The sequence below is a fragment of the Sorex fumeus genome, unplaced genomic scaffold, assembly GCF_029834395.1.
Source record: "Sorex fumeus unplaced genomic scaffold, SorFum_2.1 ptg000003l, whole genome shotgun sequence".
In the NCBI taxonomy this organism is placed as follows: domain Eukaryota; kingdom Metazoa; phylum Chordata; class Mammalia; order Eulipotyphla; family Soricidae; genus Sorex; species Sorex fumeus.
The window spans coordinates 5,424,356-5,439,106 of NW_026606060.1; the positions used below are offsets into that span (position 1 = coordinate 5,424,356).

The window sequence follows — 14,751 nt, forward strand, 5'->3', positions numbered from 1 at the left end:
GTGGTTTCCTTCTAAGGGATAAATATGGTGCCAGGGATGGAATGTCCACCTGGAGGTAAGTGGTGATGACCATGTTTCCAGGGCACTTGCTCTTGATCTCAGGGAGAGGGCCACCATACTGGAAGCTGAGAGGCCCAGCTGCAGGTAACTGGGGTGGGGGAGATTCTAACCAACTCTGTGAGAAGCCAAGCCCTCGGGATGAACTGAATCTTGCCAACAGCCACAAGGGCGAGCATGGGAGCAGACCTGCCTCTCAGCAGGCCTTCAGGTGAGACCCCATCACTGTGAGAGAATTTGAAGAGAGGTTTTCCACTCTTCTACGACAATTCCCAACTTAACATTGGAAGGTACAAGGAGAAAATGCGCATGTTTGTTGTTTTAAAAGTGCTGAGTTTGGGGATAACTTGTTTCACAGGAGGTAACTAAGATACTTCAGGAAAGGATCACAGACTGCAGATGTCCTTAAGCATTGCTTTGAGAACTGCTTCTCTAGACTTGAGGTTTCAGTGGCTCTGGATTTTCCCCCTCAGTATCTACTTGAACTCAGCTGGTATGAGGGAGGGGTCGGTCAAAGAGGAGATACTGGGATTAAGGCCCTTGCCTTGCTCTCAGCTGATCCCCTTCAATCCCTGCCTCTGCATATGGTAACCTAAGCACTGCCAGGGGTCACTCCTAAGCACAGAGCCAGAAATAGCCCCTGAACATCCACAGAGGTGGCCTCTAAACTAGTAATAAGGGGCCAGAGAGATAGTACAGCAGGTAATCACTTGCCTTGCACACAGCTGACCCTGGCATTGCATATGGTTCCCTGAACACTGTCAGGAGTGATTCTTGTGTGCAGAGTCAGGAGTAACCCCTGAACATTGCTGGATATGACACCCAAACCAATAATAATAATAGAATAAAATTCTAGAAAGTGGGGTCAGTGGGGGACCAATATTCAGTTGGGTGCTGAGGCAGGTGAGGATTAGGGCAAATTCTACATGTAAAGTTGCTTCTTCCTGATCCTGACCATAGATATAATTAATAAAGAACAAGCTTGTGAATGAAATTTATGCTGACAGGATGCCCCCACCCCAACCTCCACCAATAATGCTCATCCTGATACTCTTGGGGGATTCAACAGTAATGGGGGATCAACAGAAACCTTGGAGATCTAAATCATAAACTATCCTATCTCCTTTTCCTTTGCGGGTCAACACACAGGTAGCCAGAAGTGAACTGGATCTGCGAGTCAGTGACAAGTCTTCTGTGGTAATGATCACATGTTCAAGCATCCCAAACACATCTGTCTCCAAGTTTTGCAAACCACTGAGGCAAAATCAGGTTTAATATACTCCCCTCCACCCCCACCCCCTCATCTTACAGATGGAAAAGCTGAGGTAGGAAGGTCTCTGACCTGTGGCGGAACCAAGAAACCAGTGTTTAAAGAGAGGAGGAAATGCTGTAAGGACTATGTCCCATGCTGGAAAGAACAGTAGACTGTGGAGAAGATAGCGAGGAGGAAGAGAAGAAGAGAGAAGTAGAAGGAGGAGGAGGAGGAGAAGGAGAAGAAAAAGAAGAAAAGGAAGAAGAAGAAGAAGAAGAAGAAGAAGAAGAAGAAGAAGAAGAAGAAGAAGAAGAAGAAGAAGAAGAAGAAAGGAAAGAAGAAGAAGAAGAAGAAGAAGAAGAAGAAGAAGAAGAAGGAGGAGGAGGAGGAGGAGGAGGAGGAGGAGGAGGAGGAGGAGGAGGAGGAGAAGGAGAAGAAAAAGAAGAAAAGGAAGAAGAGGAAGAAGAAAGGGAAGAAGAAGAAAAAGAAGAAGAAGGAGGAGGAGGAAGAGGAGGAAGAGAAGAAGAAGAAGAAGAAAGAAGAAAAGAAGAAGAAGAAGAAGAAGAAGGAAGAAAGAGAAGAAAGAAGAAAGAAGATAATGATGATGAAGAATAGGAAAAGGAAGAGTGGGAAGAGGAGGAGGAGTCAGAGGAGAAGTCTGTTTTTTCACTCCCAAGAGTGACTCAACCTCCCATGCTAATGCCTTATATCTCAGACCTGCAGGAACCCCCAGGGGGAGCGCTGCTGCAGACAGGACCCTCACAGAACGCCAGGGCAAACCAGCCCTTGGCAAAGAACATGGTGACAGTGACTGCCGAAGTCACTGACCAAGCTGGAGAGGGTGTGTGGTAACTGACAGGCCCTCGATCCTCTCCCCATTCCCGCGTGTGGGTCTCTGCCATTTCCATGCTCCTTTCTCTTCCTTGAGCCCAGAGTTCTACCCTGAACAGCTTCATTATCTCTGGGGCACGCACTTCTGCTGCCAAACTAAATTGGCTGTGAGGCACCTTTGTTGTAAAAGGGACGAGAAGGAAGAGTAAGAGCAGGCCATTCAGAAGGACATGATGCTTTGGCCACACAATTGGCCAGAAAGGAAAACATGATGAATAAGAAAAGTTTTTTTGTTTTAAACGTCCCTATGTGCATCTATGTGTGTATCTATGTGTATAGATTCATGGCAGTGCTTCCCAAGAAGACACAGTTCTTCAAACAGTGGGTGACAACTACAGATTCTGACCTTGTCCAAAGTATGGTGATAGTGGAGTGTGGAAAGCCAGGCCAGAGGCTGCAGGATCAGGGAGCAGTACAGGGCTGGAGAGATTGTTCAGTAGGCTAGTGCAAGGGGTCTGGGTTCCATTCGGGCACTATGTGGTCCCCCATGCACTTCTAGAAAAGACCCTGAGCACAGAGCTGGGAGCAGTGCTCAGCATTGCCAGATGTGGCCCCAAACAAACCACCCAAAGTCATGAAAGTATCAGTTTGCAAAGTTTCTTATCTTGCCCTTTGTGGCAATGTTGCCGCATGGCCTGATAGTGGCGAAGACGTTCGCAGAGAAAGTCCTAGAACTGGAAGCACTGTATGACTTCCAGGGGCCGGGCCTTGGCGCTCAATGGAGGCCAAGTGGACAGCTGAGAGTGCATGAGGGGCTGGCAAGAGTTCAGGTTTGGTTTGTGAACTGGAAAGTTTCACTGCACTCAGCAACAAAGGTGAACTAACAGGGTCAAGTTGAGAGGGTGGATGGATAGCAAGGATGAAGAAGTCAGTGGTAGGTGGTGAGGGGCTGGCAGGCAGGCCCGCTGGGGCCCAGCCAGAATGGTCAGCTTGGAGCTGGGCTGAGTCCCCACCAGGCTCAGTATTTTCTCCTTGCAAGAGTTCACTGGCCTCTGCAGTTTCATGCCGGGTAAGCCCCTGCACCCTGGTCGTGTGCGGAACGTCCCTCCATGTTTCTAGCAGGGGATAAGCATCAGCTCTGCTGCAGGACTTGACTGGACTCCCGAGTGGTGCCAGGGGCCACACCCCCGCAGTCAGGGTGACCTCATGCGCTTGTCTGTTCCCCCCCCCCCCCCCCCCCCAGCTGGTCTGGGACTTAGACCCTGCTTGAAGAGCCCAGGGACTTAAAAGACTTCAGACTCTGGGAGGCATTTCCTGTTTTCCAGCGAACTGCAAGCTTGGCTTCCTGCTCAGAGCAGTCCTCAGAGAGGGCTTTTTTTTTTCTTTTTTGTAGTGGGAGGCGTCTCTGAGGGTGGAGGCTGTGGGGCTCACTCCTGGCGGGAATGGGGAAAAGGGGAGATGTTTCTGCCGCCTTCCCTGGGGAAGCTCACCCTGGAAGTTCCTAAGATTCAGAACGTTCCTTTGGCCACTTGCACTATTTCATAGGTGGGCGAAATCTCCCTGCAAAGAGAAAGTGAAGAGTGTGTAGGAGTTGGACAGAGCTGCTTACCAGCCGATCGGGTCTCCAGGAATCTGCTGGGACGAGCAGGACTGAGGACCCAGCTCCAGGCAGATCCGAATCACGGGCTGGTCTTCCTGCCTGGGCTTGAGTGCATGCTTCTCTGGGGGCTGGCCCAAGTGACTTCTTTCTAGACCTTGCTGGAACTTGGAGCTCTCTCTTCTCCAAGAGGTAGCCTAACTGTCATCTCCCAGAGGGACACTGGAGCCCAGTCCCCTTCCCCCCAACTGAGCAGACGGAAACGGACCCTCGACCATTCCCAGAGCATCTAGTCCATGCCTCTTGACGGCAAGTAACGGCTAAGTGTGTGCACTGACCCCAGTCCAGCCCTTCTCCTCCTCCCCACCTCCTCATCTCTGCACCTTAGCTGGACTCTAGCCGGGTGGGTGCTGGGGTGGGGAGAACTGAGGAAGACTAAGCCTGCTTGGCCTCCCCCAGCGGGGGTGGGGGGGCTTTGAGCCTACCAACCCTCTCCCCCCGACACACATACCACCACCACCACTGCCACCCACACAGGACACAAACAAATGACCTGAAACCGATGGAATGACTTGGAAAGCTGAGCCTGCAGAGGAAGGACTTAAAAAATATATATATTGTGAATATTTTAAAACAAGGGTCACTTCTGGCTTGGTCCAGGGATGCAGGTCTGAGGGTTCAGTGTTGGGGGTGCAGGGTCACCACGGCTGCACCTAGCAGTCTCAGGGGCTGGGTGACAGGAGGGACCCAGGATGAAACTTAGGGCCTGGCTTAGGCTAGGTATCTGCTCTTACCACTTGGGCTCTCTTCCTGGCGCCTGGACCACGACTGATTCAGTTTAGTCTTGTTTATGGGCCACACCTGGCAATCCTCAAGTCTACTCCGGCTAAGTACTCGGGGACCCGAGTGGTGCTTAGGGATCAAATATGCTCACTGGACCATGGTTGTTTAGACTGGCCAGGGCAGCTGTGGCCCCCACAGAGGGCTGGTCACAGGGAAGGAGCTGGTCTGGCTAACTGCGGGGGCAGCAGGCACCATCCATTCAGTTCTTTCTCTGCTGTCCTTGTCTGAACACCTCTGGGTGGACAGACTTCACTGGAATGCCCACCAGATCCCTAGCAGCCCAGTGTCTACCGTGTCCTTCTCCCAGGATGGAGGAGCATGCCCCGGGTGCTCCAGAACTACCTAGTCGTGCCTCAAGACTTGCTGCTGGCTCCTGCTCCCATCCTCCATTCCTGGGAGAGGAACGCTGAGTGGAACGGGCATGAGGTGAGGCTTTCCAGATGCCCGGTGGAGGCCGAGCCTAGCTCCACTGCCCCCAGGGACCACCTTCCAGGCAGGAAAGGGTGTTGGCACTCAGAGCCTGAGCGGTGGCTTCATGACCACATTGTTCTGTGCAATCCCCACCCAGAACAGCTGAGGTGCCATCAGGATCCCAAGGTTAGGTCCTAGAAGGTGTACACTGAGTGTCACTGGGGTGGGAGAGAGAGCAAAGAGGCTGAAGACTTAGGCCTTGCACACAGCCGGCCATGATTTCCATGGCTGGCACTGCATGTTTGAGCACAGCCAGAGTGATCCCTGAGCAGAGGAAGGAGTAAGCCTGAGCACAGTGGGAGGTGAGGGGTGTGTGTATGGGGGTGGGGTGTGGGGAGCAAATAAAAAACCAACAAGCAAGCCTCACTGGTGCCATCAGAGAAGCGATATTAAAGCTCACAGGGGAATGAGAAATAAGATTTAACATCATTGTATTTATTAGGTTCTGTAACAATACACATTCACATCCTTTTGAATACAGTACATTTGGCACAATAATGTTTACGATGAAATAACACTAATGAATGGCAAGAGATTAAAATTACATCCAGAAAGAAAAAAAAAGTACAATAAAGCATCACGGTACAAAAAAAAACCCTAAAATTTAATACATTTTATGTTTAGCCAGAATTCTTTTGCACATAATTTAAAAAGAGGTAACTTTTTAGCCTTCTTTATTTTTTCTTTTTAAAGCAAGAATGCATTGTGGTTTTTGTTTTTCACCTTTGAAGGAAAAATTATGTTTCCACTTCACAAAGTCCATAATGAGAGAACACAGGAGAACAACTATCCTTAAGATATTTTTTTGGCTTTTTTTTGCACTCTTTTTTTTCTTTAAAAAAGAGAGAGAGAGAGAGAGAAAGAGAGAGAGACAGAGAGAGACAGAGAGAGAGAGAGTTGGAAAGATGAGAAAGAAGAGGCAGAAATGGAACAGTGTGTCTTCTTCCAAACTCTGGTGAGAACTAAAAGGAAACGATGAATTCTCCAGGAACGCTTCAGCTTTATCCTATAGACAACAGGGGATTTGAACCTGCCCTCAGGAGAACTTGGTCAGCTCCAGATGCACGCAAGGAGGGTCCCCCAGCGGCCAGGGGTGCTGAGAGGGAGCTTGTCTGAACCTGGGGACTCACGGACTGTTTGGAGCTGCTGGGGGAATGTATTATTATTTGACTTCCCAGCTAAGATGCCAGCTATCCTGGAGCCTGGACCTCAGCCTGCAGGTGTGAGACACCTGCCAGCCCTACAGGAACCACTGGGTCCTGGGGTAGGTGGTGCTGGCTGGTTTCAAGTTGGAAGGAAGCAGAGGAGACGGTGCAGTAGTGATGCATGGGGGTGGGGGGGGTGGAGGTGGGGGCAGGATTGTCACGTTCCTTTAACAATAAGATGAGATGATGCAACTATGAAGATGTTCCTGTGCTTGTACTCAACTCCAGAAGATAAGCTCTCCCCCGTACATCAAGTTACCGAAGATAAATTAAATTAATCCTACTGGTTTTCATCACTTCGCGGGTATAGCCAAACACACAAAGAAATAGAGTGTGACATTTGAAATTATCCTAAGAACAGATAATAATTACACCTGAGTTTTTTAAAAAAAATAAAATAAAAAAAACAAACAAGAGAACTGAATGTCATCATTCGTAACAAAGGCTCTGAGCAGCCGGATACAAATGTGGACACCAGCTCTCCATTGGGCTCAAGCGAGTTGCTGTCCAAGCTTTGAAACGACCATCCAGAATATTCCTTTCTCATTCTATCTCCATCAGGGCACAATAGAGCACAGGAGAACTATATGTGAGATTCAATATAGCTTAATATATGTTTACATCTTTTAAAATAAACCAAATGAAATAATACAAAGAAGCCAACCTCCCCCCCCCCGCCCCCCCCCCCAAAAAAAAAAAGAAACACTTTATCTTTCGGTAACTTGAACCAATACACATACAGAGTATTGCACCTGGACATTATTAGAATCATTCTTTCATAGACTAAAGTTTTATAATATGCCTGAACATGCAGTAGGTGATACCTCTAAATTTAATGAATTCCACAGGCCTTGCAGCAAACACTATATACAAAAAATCTCAAATGTACAAAAGGCAAAAAAAGCTTCATTAGTGCCACTTTGCCACTCACAAGTTTATGTATGTAGGGGAGCTGGGAAATCTACGTGCAACAGGTGGAATGGATTCCATTCCCTGCTAAATCAGTTCAGGAAAATAGATATTCAAATAACCCCCAGAAAACATATACACAAAGCCACAGACAACCCTTGGAAATAGACTGTCACACTGGGAGCGTCTCTACAGGAGGTGACGTGCTGCCATTCAGAGTGTCCACAGGAGCTGCCATCCTACGCCGCACAGAAACCAAACTCCAAGTTCCTCTGGCCACACCGTCAGTTTTCAAACAAGTTGCTCTTCCATCTCGCAGCTTCTTCTGCAAAACTCATCTTCAGCCTCATCCTGCTTGTCCCCAAAGCAGATATTTCGCATTTAATCTTACATGTCTCATGTTTCAAAACCACGACACAGTAGTACTACCATTTTGTAAAAGTGCGTGAAAATGACCGCACCGCAGAAAATAAATAAGAGTTTATGCTGGGAACTTAAGATGAAGTTGGAAAGAGAATTAGGGAGTCAGATTTTCCTAGAACCCAGGGTTCAGGCCATCAGGGCGGATGCCTTTGCGTTGAGGCAGAACTTCAATAACGAGGAACACAACTTGTCTGCTGCCTTTTCTTTTGATTTATATAGCCCCACGTGCCACTAAGGCATTAAGAAACCTCGGACAATTGCTTTCTTATCATATATTAGCCCTTGAATATCTACCTGCATGTACATGGGGGTTTACATCTTCTGGCCAATTAGAAAGCAACTTTGGTGGGGGGGGAATTCAATTACTTAATAGGGTTAAGAATCAAATTTTCTTTTTTATGAAGAGCAATTCCTTCCACAGGATACTTGCTCACACAGCTGCAGCTAAAACCAAAGCAAGCAAGAACAATTACTGGAGCAAACCAACATGGGCACTTAGCCTGGTATCTCTCGCTTCTACACAGGCATGCTTCAGGGATGCCCACTCTCATCCTCAGGGATGCTGAGGAGGCAACAGTCTCTTCTGGACAGTAGGCAAAGGGAGGCAGGCTGGGGGTGGGGGGGCAGGAGGGATGAAAAATGAGACTGCTGGGACTCTCTGTCCAGTAGCAGAGCCAGAATCGTCTTCACTGTTTCTTCCTCTTTTCAATAAAAGAAATGAAGTTCCATTGCTGCCAGGAGCCCCCGAGAACAACTTGGCTTGCCAACAGACCACACGTGGCAGGGTACCCAAGCTGCACTGCCAACTAACACGATTGTACATTGCTCGTGAGACAAGAACCAAGAGTGCTTCTGGTCACCAGTGAGAGGAGAGGCCGAGGGTAAGGGAATGCAATAAATAGAGAGTGGACAGGGACTGGGGTTCCAAGGAGGAGAAGTAGTTCAGGCCATTAGAGCTTCTGGAAACCTGGAATCCTCAAGGCGGCAAACAATCCCTACTTGCAGCATCACAAAACTCCACGTGGGGCAGCTTCTCAGGGCATTAGATCTTCACCAAAGTAAGAGAAGCCTTTGAATTCCTCCTGGTTAATCTGCTTCACGATGGCTTCATCCACCAGGGTGAGGACCGGCTCTTCCCGGGTAAAGTCTTGGTCAAAGTTATTGACGTCTCTTTTGGTTTTCTGTGGAAAAGAAGGGAGAACACTCATTTGAAGCTGCCCTCTGTCCCCATGGACCCCCCACAGGGAGTGGGCACTGGGCATTGTGTCCACCAGCCTCTCACCAAAGCCAGCCTCTAGCTACTGAGAGCAGACAGGGCTGTTCCAATGAGGTAACCATAGATGGCCCCAGGACCGGGAGGTGACAGAGGACTCGGGGAGGAAGAATGGTACAGGTGAGAAGAAGAGGCAAGAGGATACGATGGAAAAGCAGGGAAGTGGGGTTCTCAAAGACTATGCAGGTGTGAGTGTATGCATGTGTGACTGTGTTGGGTGTGATTGCACGTGTGTGTGTGTGTGGGGGCGGTTTAGAAGGTTCCCATCTGACACTCCCCTTCTAGCATCTATCCTGACCCTCTGGCTCCAGTAAGATTGTCCTCTGCAACTCAGTCAAAAAACTCGAACCTTCTTCCCACAAAGCCTCTCACGGTCTTGCCTTTTTGGAGACATCCCTTGGCCCCCCTCACCAGGCTGGCATACACCATGGCATTGCTGCTAGAGATGGTGTGTGTGTGTGTGGGTGGGTGGGGGACTGATCCTTATCTGGCCTGCTTTTATCCACACCTGCTCTCACCAGGAGCCTATTTTATGCTTCTACATCTTCCCTATGATGCCATCCAACACACTGGTATGCAGTGAAGGGGTTATGCTTTGGTCTTGTCCATGGACTTCGTAAAGCTGGGTCTCCTGTCTTCCTCAACCTGGGTAAGACCCTTGCAATGGCATGAGTGACCCTGTGTACAAAGCTGCCACTAATTCTGCCCCAAAGGACCCATTTCCACTTGGAAACGCTAGTTCAGCTTCTGGTCTGTTGGAGTGGAGGAGGCAGAGGGCAGGCACAAAACGAGTCCTGGTGTTTGGGGACACCCAGACGGGGAAAAGTGCTTGACTGCTTGGGATGATGGAGTTGGGAGTCCAAGTTTCCGGCTGCACCACATGGAAGAGTTGGATAAACTCTCAGGGGGAAGCCGGGGCTCAGCTGAGACTTGAAGAATGAGTTACACGTGGGAAGAGAGGTGGGACGGAGGTAGGGGACAGAACACGAAAGACACATCCACAGGACAATGGTTCTGTTGGTTGCCTGGAGGCACAGTCCAGTGTGGAGAAGGCGGGGGGGGGGGGGGGTCCTAGGCAAGCCCCACCATAGAGGTCCCTTCCCCATCCCCAGAGAGGCCTCAGGCGGTACCCAGGATAATGTCGAGGGACCAGAAGGCACACTTATTTTAAAATAAAATACATATTTTAGCCACTGATTAATAGGTGTTGGCCGGGTGACCTGGATAGGTGAAGAAATAAACACCTTTCTTGCAGAATAATCAGCGTTGTCACTTGTGGGACAAGCCACAACAATGCATGTGCAGAGGCCAGCAACCTAGGAGATGCTCTGAGCCATGGAGGGGAGGGAGATGATAGGCGAAGCCCTATCTGGCGCTGCACCGCCAACCCCCTCACCCCCACCTCCGACCTATCCCCTCACCTCTGGGCTAGGCTAGCCTCCCCCGCCTCAAGCTTGAGACATAAAACTCTCTTTGCCCCCTGGGGGGAAAATGTGTACCACTGTTTCTCGGGGGACCAGTGATCTGCAGAATGTGGCCTGGGAAAATGTTGGCCTGTCACAAAGGCCCCGGTTCAGTGGAGCTGGCAAAAGGAATTATCCCACTTTTCCAGGGGAGATAACTGGTTCCGAGAGCTGGAGTAACTTGATCAAACTCTCCCTGCGGTGTGAGTGTGGGTGGGTGGGTGGGTGGGCAGGTGGGCAGGGAACAACACGTGGTCAGCCACAGCCAGGGTCAGCATCCCGGAAATGTCAAGGTCCAGCCACTGGGTGAAATAATGCCAACCTGAGGTGCCAGTGGGCAGGGAGAGGGCTGAGAGGGCGCAGGGAGCTGGTGGGCATCAGGGCCCTGGGGGACTGGGAGGAGAGGAGGCTGTTCTCAGGCTGGGATGGGGATGGTTGGTGATTACGCTTCTCAGCACCCAGTCGGCCAGCCTGGCCTCACTGTCAGAGAAGCAGCTGCCCAGTCCAGCAGGGGTCTGGGATCACAGAGGGGAGGCTGTAGGGATTGTCACTGCAGAGGTTCAGCAGGCCCAGGGCCGCCTCCTATCTTTTCCTCCCAGAGGAAAGCGGGCTGGGGCAGGCCTTAGAGAGGAGGCCCAGAGCCCAGTGCACAGTTACTGACACGTGGGGACTGGGAGGGCTGGGCCTGGGAAGGATGAGGTGTGGGTGGGGTCTCGAGGATAGAGGAGGGGGTTTTCTCAAGCCCCTGCTCTGCCTGCACTGGGAAAGTTCCAGAAGGAAGAGCAGAGGGGATAGGCGGCAGAGCATCACCCCAGAAGACTGTGGTCCATGGGGCTGGGAGCAAAGGTGTGAGGGGCTAGGGACAAGAGCAGGGGGAGGGGAGCACCAGGGGAGGGCTGGACCGGACTGTGACATGCTCAGAACTTTAGTCGGCAGGGCGGCTTGTCCCCGGCTCCTTTGCACACCCTCCCAGGCTGTGGCTGGGGGGCACCAACAGAGCCCCGCGGCATGGCCCTGAGCACCTGTCGTGGCCCTTCCCTGTTTATCAGCGTGTCTGTGCTTTGCCTCTTGCTCATCTGCACCCATTAGTCATGGAAATTGGTTTCATTTCTGAGGTCACCCGAGCATACTGATGGGGCTGGATTCCTTTGGCTGTTGAATTGTACAACCCACGGAGTGTCTCCCCGATGCTGGGCTCTGAAGCTGGACTAGCCATGGTCTGCGCAGGGGACCTCTGGCCCCATGGCAGGTGAGGGACACAGCATGGAGACCCAGTGTTGCTCTGGCCTTTGAGGGTGCCAGACAGCATGGGAGAGAAAGAGAAGCACTCTCAGAGCTCTCCCCACAGCTTGCTGGGCGCTTTCACCCTCCAACACAACCTCGAGCAGGCCCTGTTCACCCCAAAGGCACCATAAGCGACTGTCCGCTCCCCACCTGCAATTCAAACACCCGACACCCCCAATACGTGCCAGCCCTGAGGACATCCCCACTATTCTCAAATCCTGTGATTCACCACAGAGACCTGAGAGGTTTCAGAGTCGCCCCTTCCCCCGCCCCCGAGACCCCATTCCCTCTGACTAACTCCAGGCAGGGCGTTGTGAGAGAGGACCAGATGTCAGGAGGCATCCTGGTGTTGCTTTGCAAAGCTCTGCTAGAGAGAGTAAGCAGGACAAGACTCAAGCCCAACATCCAGTGGGCACATCCCAGTCACCCCAGATAACACCCCTAGTGCCCTAATGCCAGGCACCTGCATCACACTGTGGAGCCTGGGAGGCGCCAACGTGCTCCTGGACAGTCTGTTAACTCCTCCTGCCTGAGATGCTCCAGGAGCCTGCTAATTCCTCCCACCTGAGGTGCTCTGGACAGCCTGCTAACTCCTCCCACGCGGGAACCCCTTCCCATAGCCTTTGGCCCACACCCTGAGTGCACAGGCTGCATAAGGTACAAAGGCGAGCTCTGGCTGACTCCCATCCTCCCCTTGCTCAAGGACTGTCTCTTTCTCCCTCTCCGACTAGGAGAAATCTACTTCCTTGGTCTTTTCTCTCGAGATATTGGGTGGGACACCAGATATTGGGGATCTCGGTTGCACAACACAAGACAAACACAAGAACCCAATCAATGTGGGCCTTGGGGTTGGAGGCCTGTGTGCCGTGGGTGCACGCTGCCTGCTCGGCTGGGCTACTCAACTAGTCCGGGTGATCTGTCTGTGGATGCCGCGAACTTCTTGGAGACGAGAGCAAGCCTAGCGCACCTTAGTGGTCCCCTATTGCCTGAACTCGTGATGAGGCTGCCTGGACATCCCAGTGTTTCCCCAAGCAGCTTCTAATGGAACCTCGATGCTTTTGCGAATCACCATGCCTGGTTCTGACTCCTACTAGCTTCTAAGTCCTGTGCGCCCCTGACACTGGCCTGTTCCCCCACATGCTGTCTGGCTCAGCTTTTTTTCTCTTTTCTGGGTTACACCAGGCGATACTCCTGGTTCTGCACTCAGGAATTACTCCTGGTGGTGCTCGGGGGACCATACGGGATGCTGGGAATTGAACCTCCGGGTTACCTACATGCAAGGCAAATGTCCTACCCATTGTGCTATCACTCCAGCCCCCCAGCTCAGCTTTTAGGGAAAATAGTACAGACTTTTAAAAATAAGAATTCTGCTTTCATATAGCCCAGCGATTACATTTCTGAAGATCTACCAAAGTGCCCCCAAGCAATATTGTGAAAATATTTTCACTCCTTTGTTCACTGTAGCATCATTCACTGTAGCCAAGATCTGGAAACAACCCAGCTGTCCAAGAACAGATGAGTGGGTAAAGAAACAGTGCTGTATACTGGGAACATTGATGGGGGAAAATGGGTGTTTGATCATTGTATGATTGAAACTCAATCATGAAAGCTTTGTAGCGATATCTCATGGGTGATTCAATAATTAAAAAAAAGAACAACTGCATAAAGACAAAAATATTAACATGCAGGTATGATTTTATTTTAAAAAGTTGTGGTGTATAGACAACATGGCATACTACTCAGCCATGAAAAGATGTTATCCTGCTGTTTGCTGCTACCAGGATAGAGGTACAGGCAGGAAGTAATGTGTTGAGTGAAGTGAGTCAGAGGGAACAGGGCAAATACTAGATAATCTCCCTCATATGTGTAGCATAAACAGAGTAAAGGAATACAAACGGTCCATGGTAGCAGACCTGAGTTGGTCTTCAAGAGCTGAGTGAGTTTGCTTGGTGAGGTGAAGAGAGGGTAGAGGTGACAGAAGAGGGATGATGATATTCTGGTAGAGGGTGTGGGGGAGTCACACTGTATCCCTGAGACACGAATACTAAAAACTTCGCAAATCAGACTTAAAAAAGAAAGAAAGAAGTGTGGTTTTGGATCTGAGAGTTCTGGGCTAACTCTGGGAGAAAGGCTCATTTCTAGTGTGTGGACTGGGTCTGTGAGGCAGAATCTCTGGAAACAGTTACTGGTCATACCAGACAGTCACCAGGAGGAGGCTGAGCACGGGGCTCTGCTCTGTCTGTCGAGGGGTGTGGAACCTCGCCGAGAGGCGCATGCAGCTTGACACTCCCTTCCCATGAGGAGGTGCAGTTCTCTCAGCTCTCACTGGCCTCAAGCTCCAGGGGAAGCCGCCACTTCTGTTTTTGCCTCACCTGATGGTTAGGAAGCCAATGGCTGACTCTTTAGGCCCTGAGGCAACCCTGATCTGACAGACTCACAAGATCATTCTGCTGCTCTCTGCCCACCTCTTCACCTCAGGTGTGACAACAAGAGCAGAGTTGCATAATCCCGCCCGATGCTTCGACTGGACTCAGGGAGACAAGTTGTCTCTACAGTGCCAGCTCTCCCTCCAGGCCCCACGCCAGGGTCAAACTTCTTGTCCGTTATATTCCTGACACAGCCTCACCATAACTCGCCTTCTTCCTGGTGCCAGGGTCATTTCCTGGATCCTGTCTCAGGACCCTTCTGACTGATCACACATCTGCCATAGACTCCTCTCAGAGGCTATCTCAGAGCAGGGCGGCCGCAGAATCTAACGCTCATTTGCTGGAGATGATTTCAGTCACCTCACTGTAAAATACCAAATGCCAGTATTCATTTTTTTTTTTCCTTTTGGGTCACACCGAGCGATGCTCAGGGGTTACTCCTGGCTCTGCACTCAAGAACGACTCCTGGTGGTGCTCGGGGGTTATATGAGATGCTGGGAATTGAACCCAGGTCGCCCTACCTGTTATGCTATTGCTCCAGCCCCAAAATGCCAGTATTTCTATCTAGGTGCTACTTATTCCTTTCATCTTGGGGGTGGGGAGTGGGTTTGGGCCACACCTGCCACACTCGGTTTTCTCCTTAGGATTTACGCTGTGCTTAGGGATCACTCCTGGTGGTGTGCTGAGAACCATGTGCGGTATAGGGGATCGAACTGG

At 50.6% G+C, this 14,751-nt stretch overlaps 1 protein-coding gene across 1 annotated transcript in view; it reads right to left on the bottom strand.

Annotated features, from left to right (window-relative positions):
• Nucleotides 1-8,217: 8,217 nt before the first annotated feature.
• PRKCE (protein kinase C epsilon) overlaps nt 8,218-14,751 on the bottom strand; it is a 499,857-nt gene continuing 493,323 nt past the window's right edge. Inside the window, exon 15 of the mRNA XM_056114218.1 lies at nt 8,218-8,769. Within this exon, the coding sequence (XP_055970193.1) occupies nt 8,623-8,769 (147 nt within the window). The 3' untranslated portion in view covers nt 8,218-8,622. The remainder of the gene's footprint in view (nt 8,770-14,751) is intronic.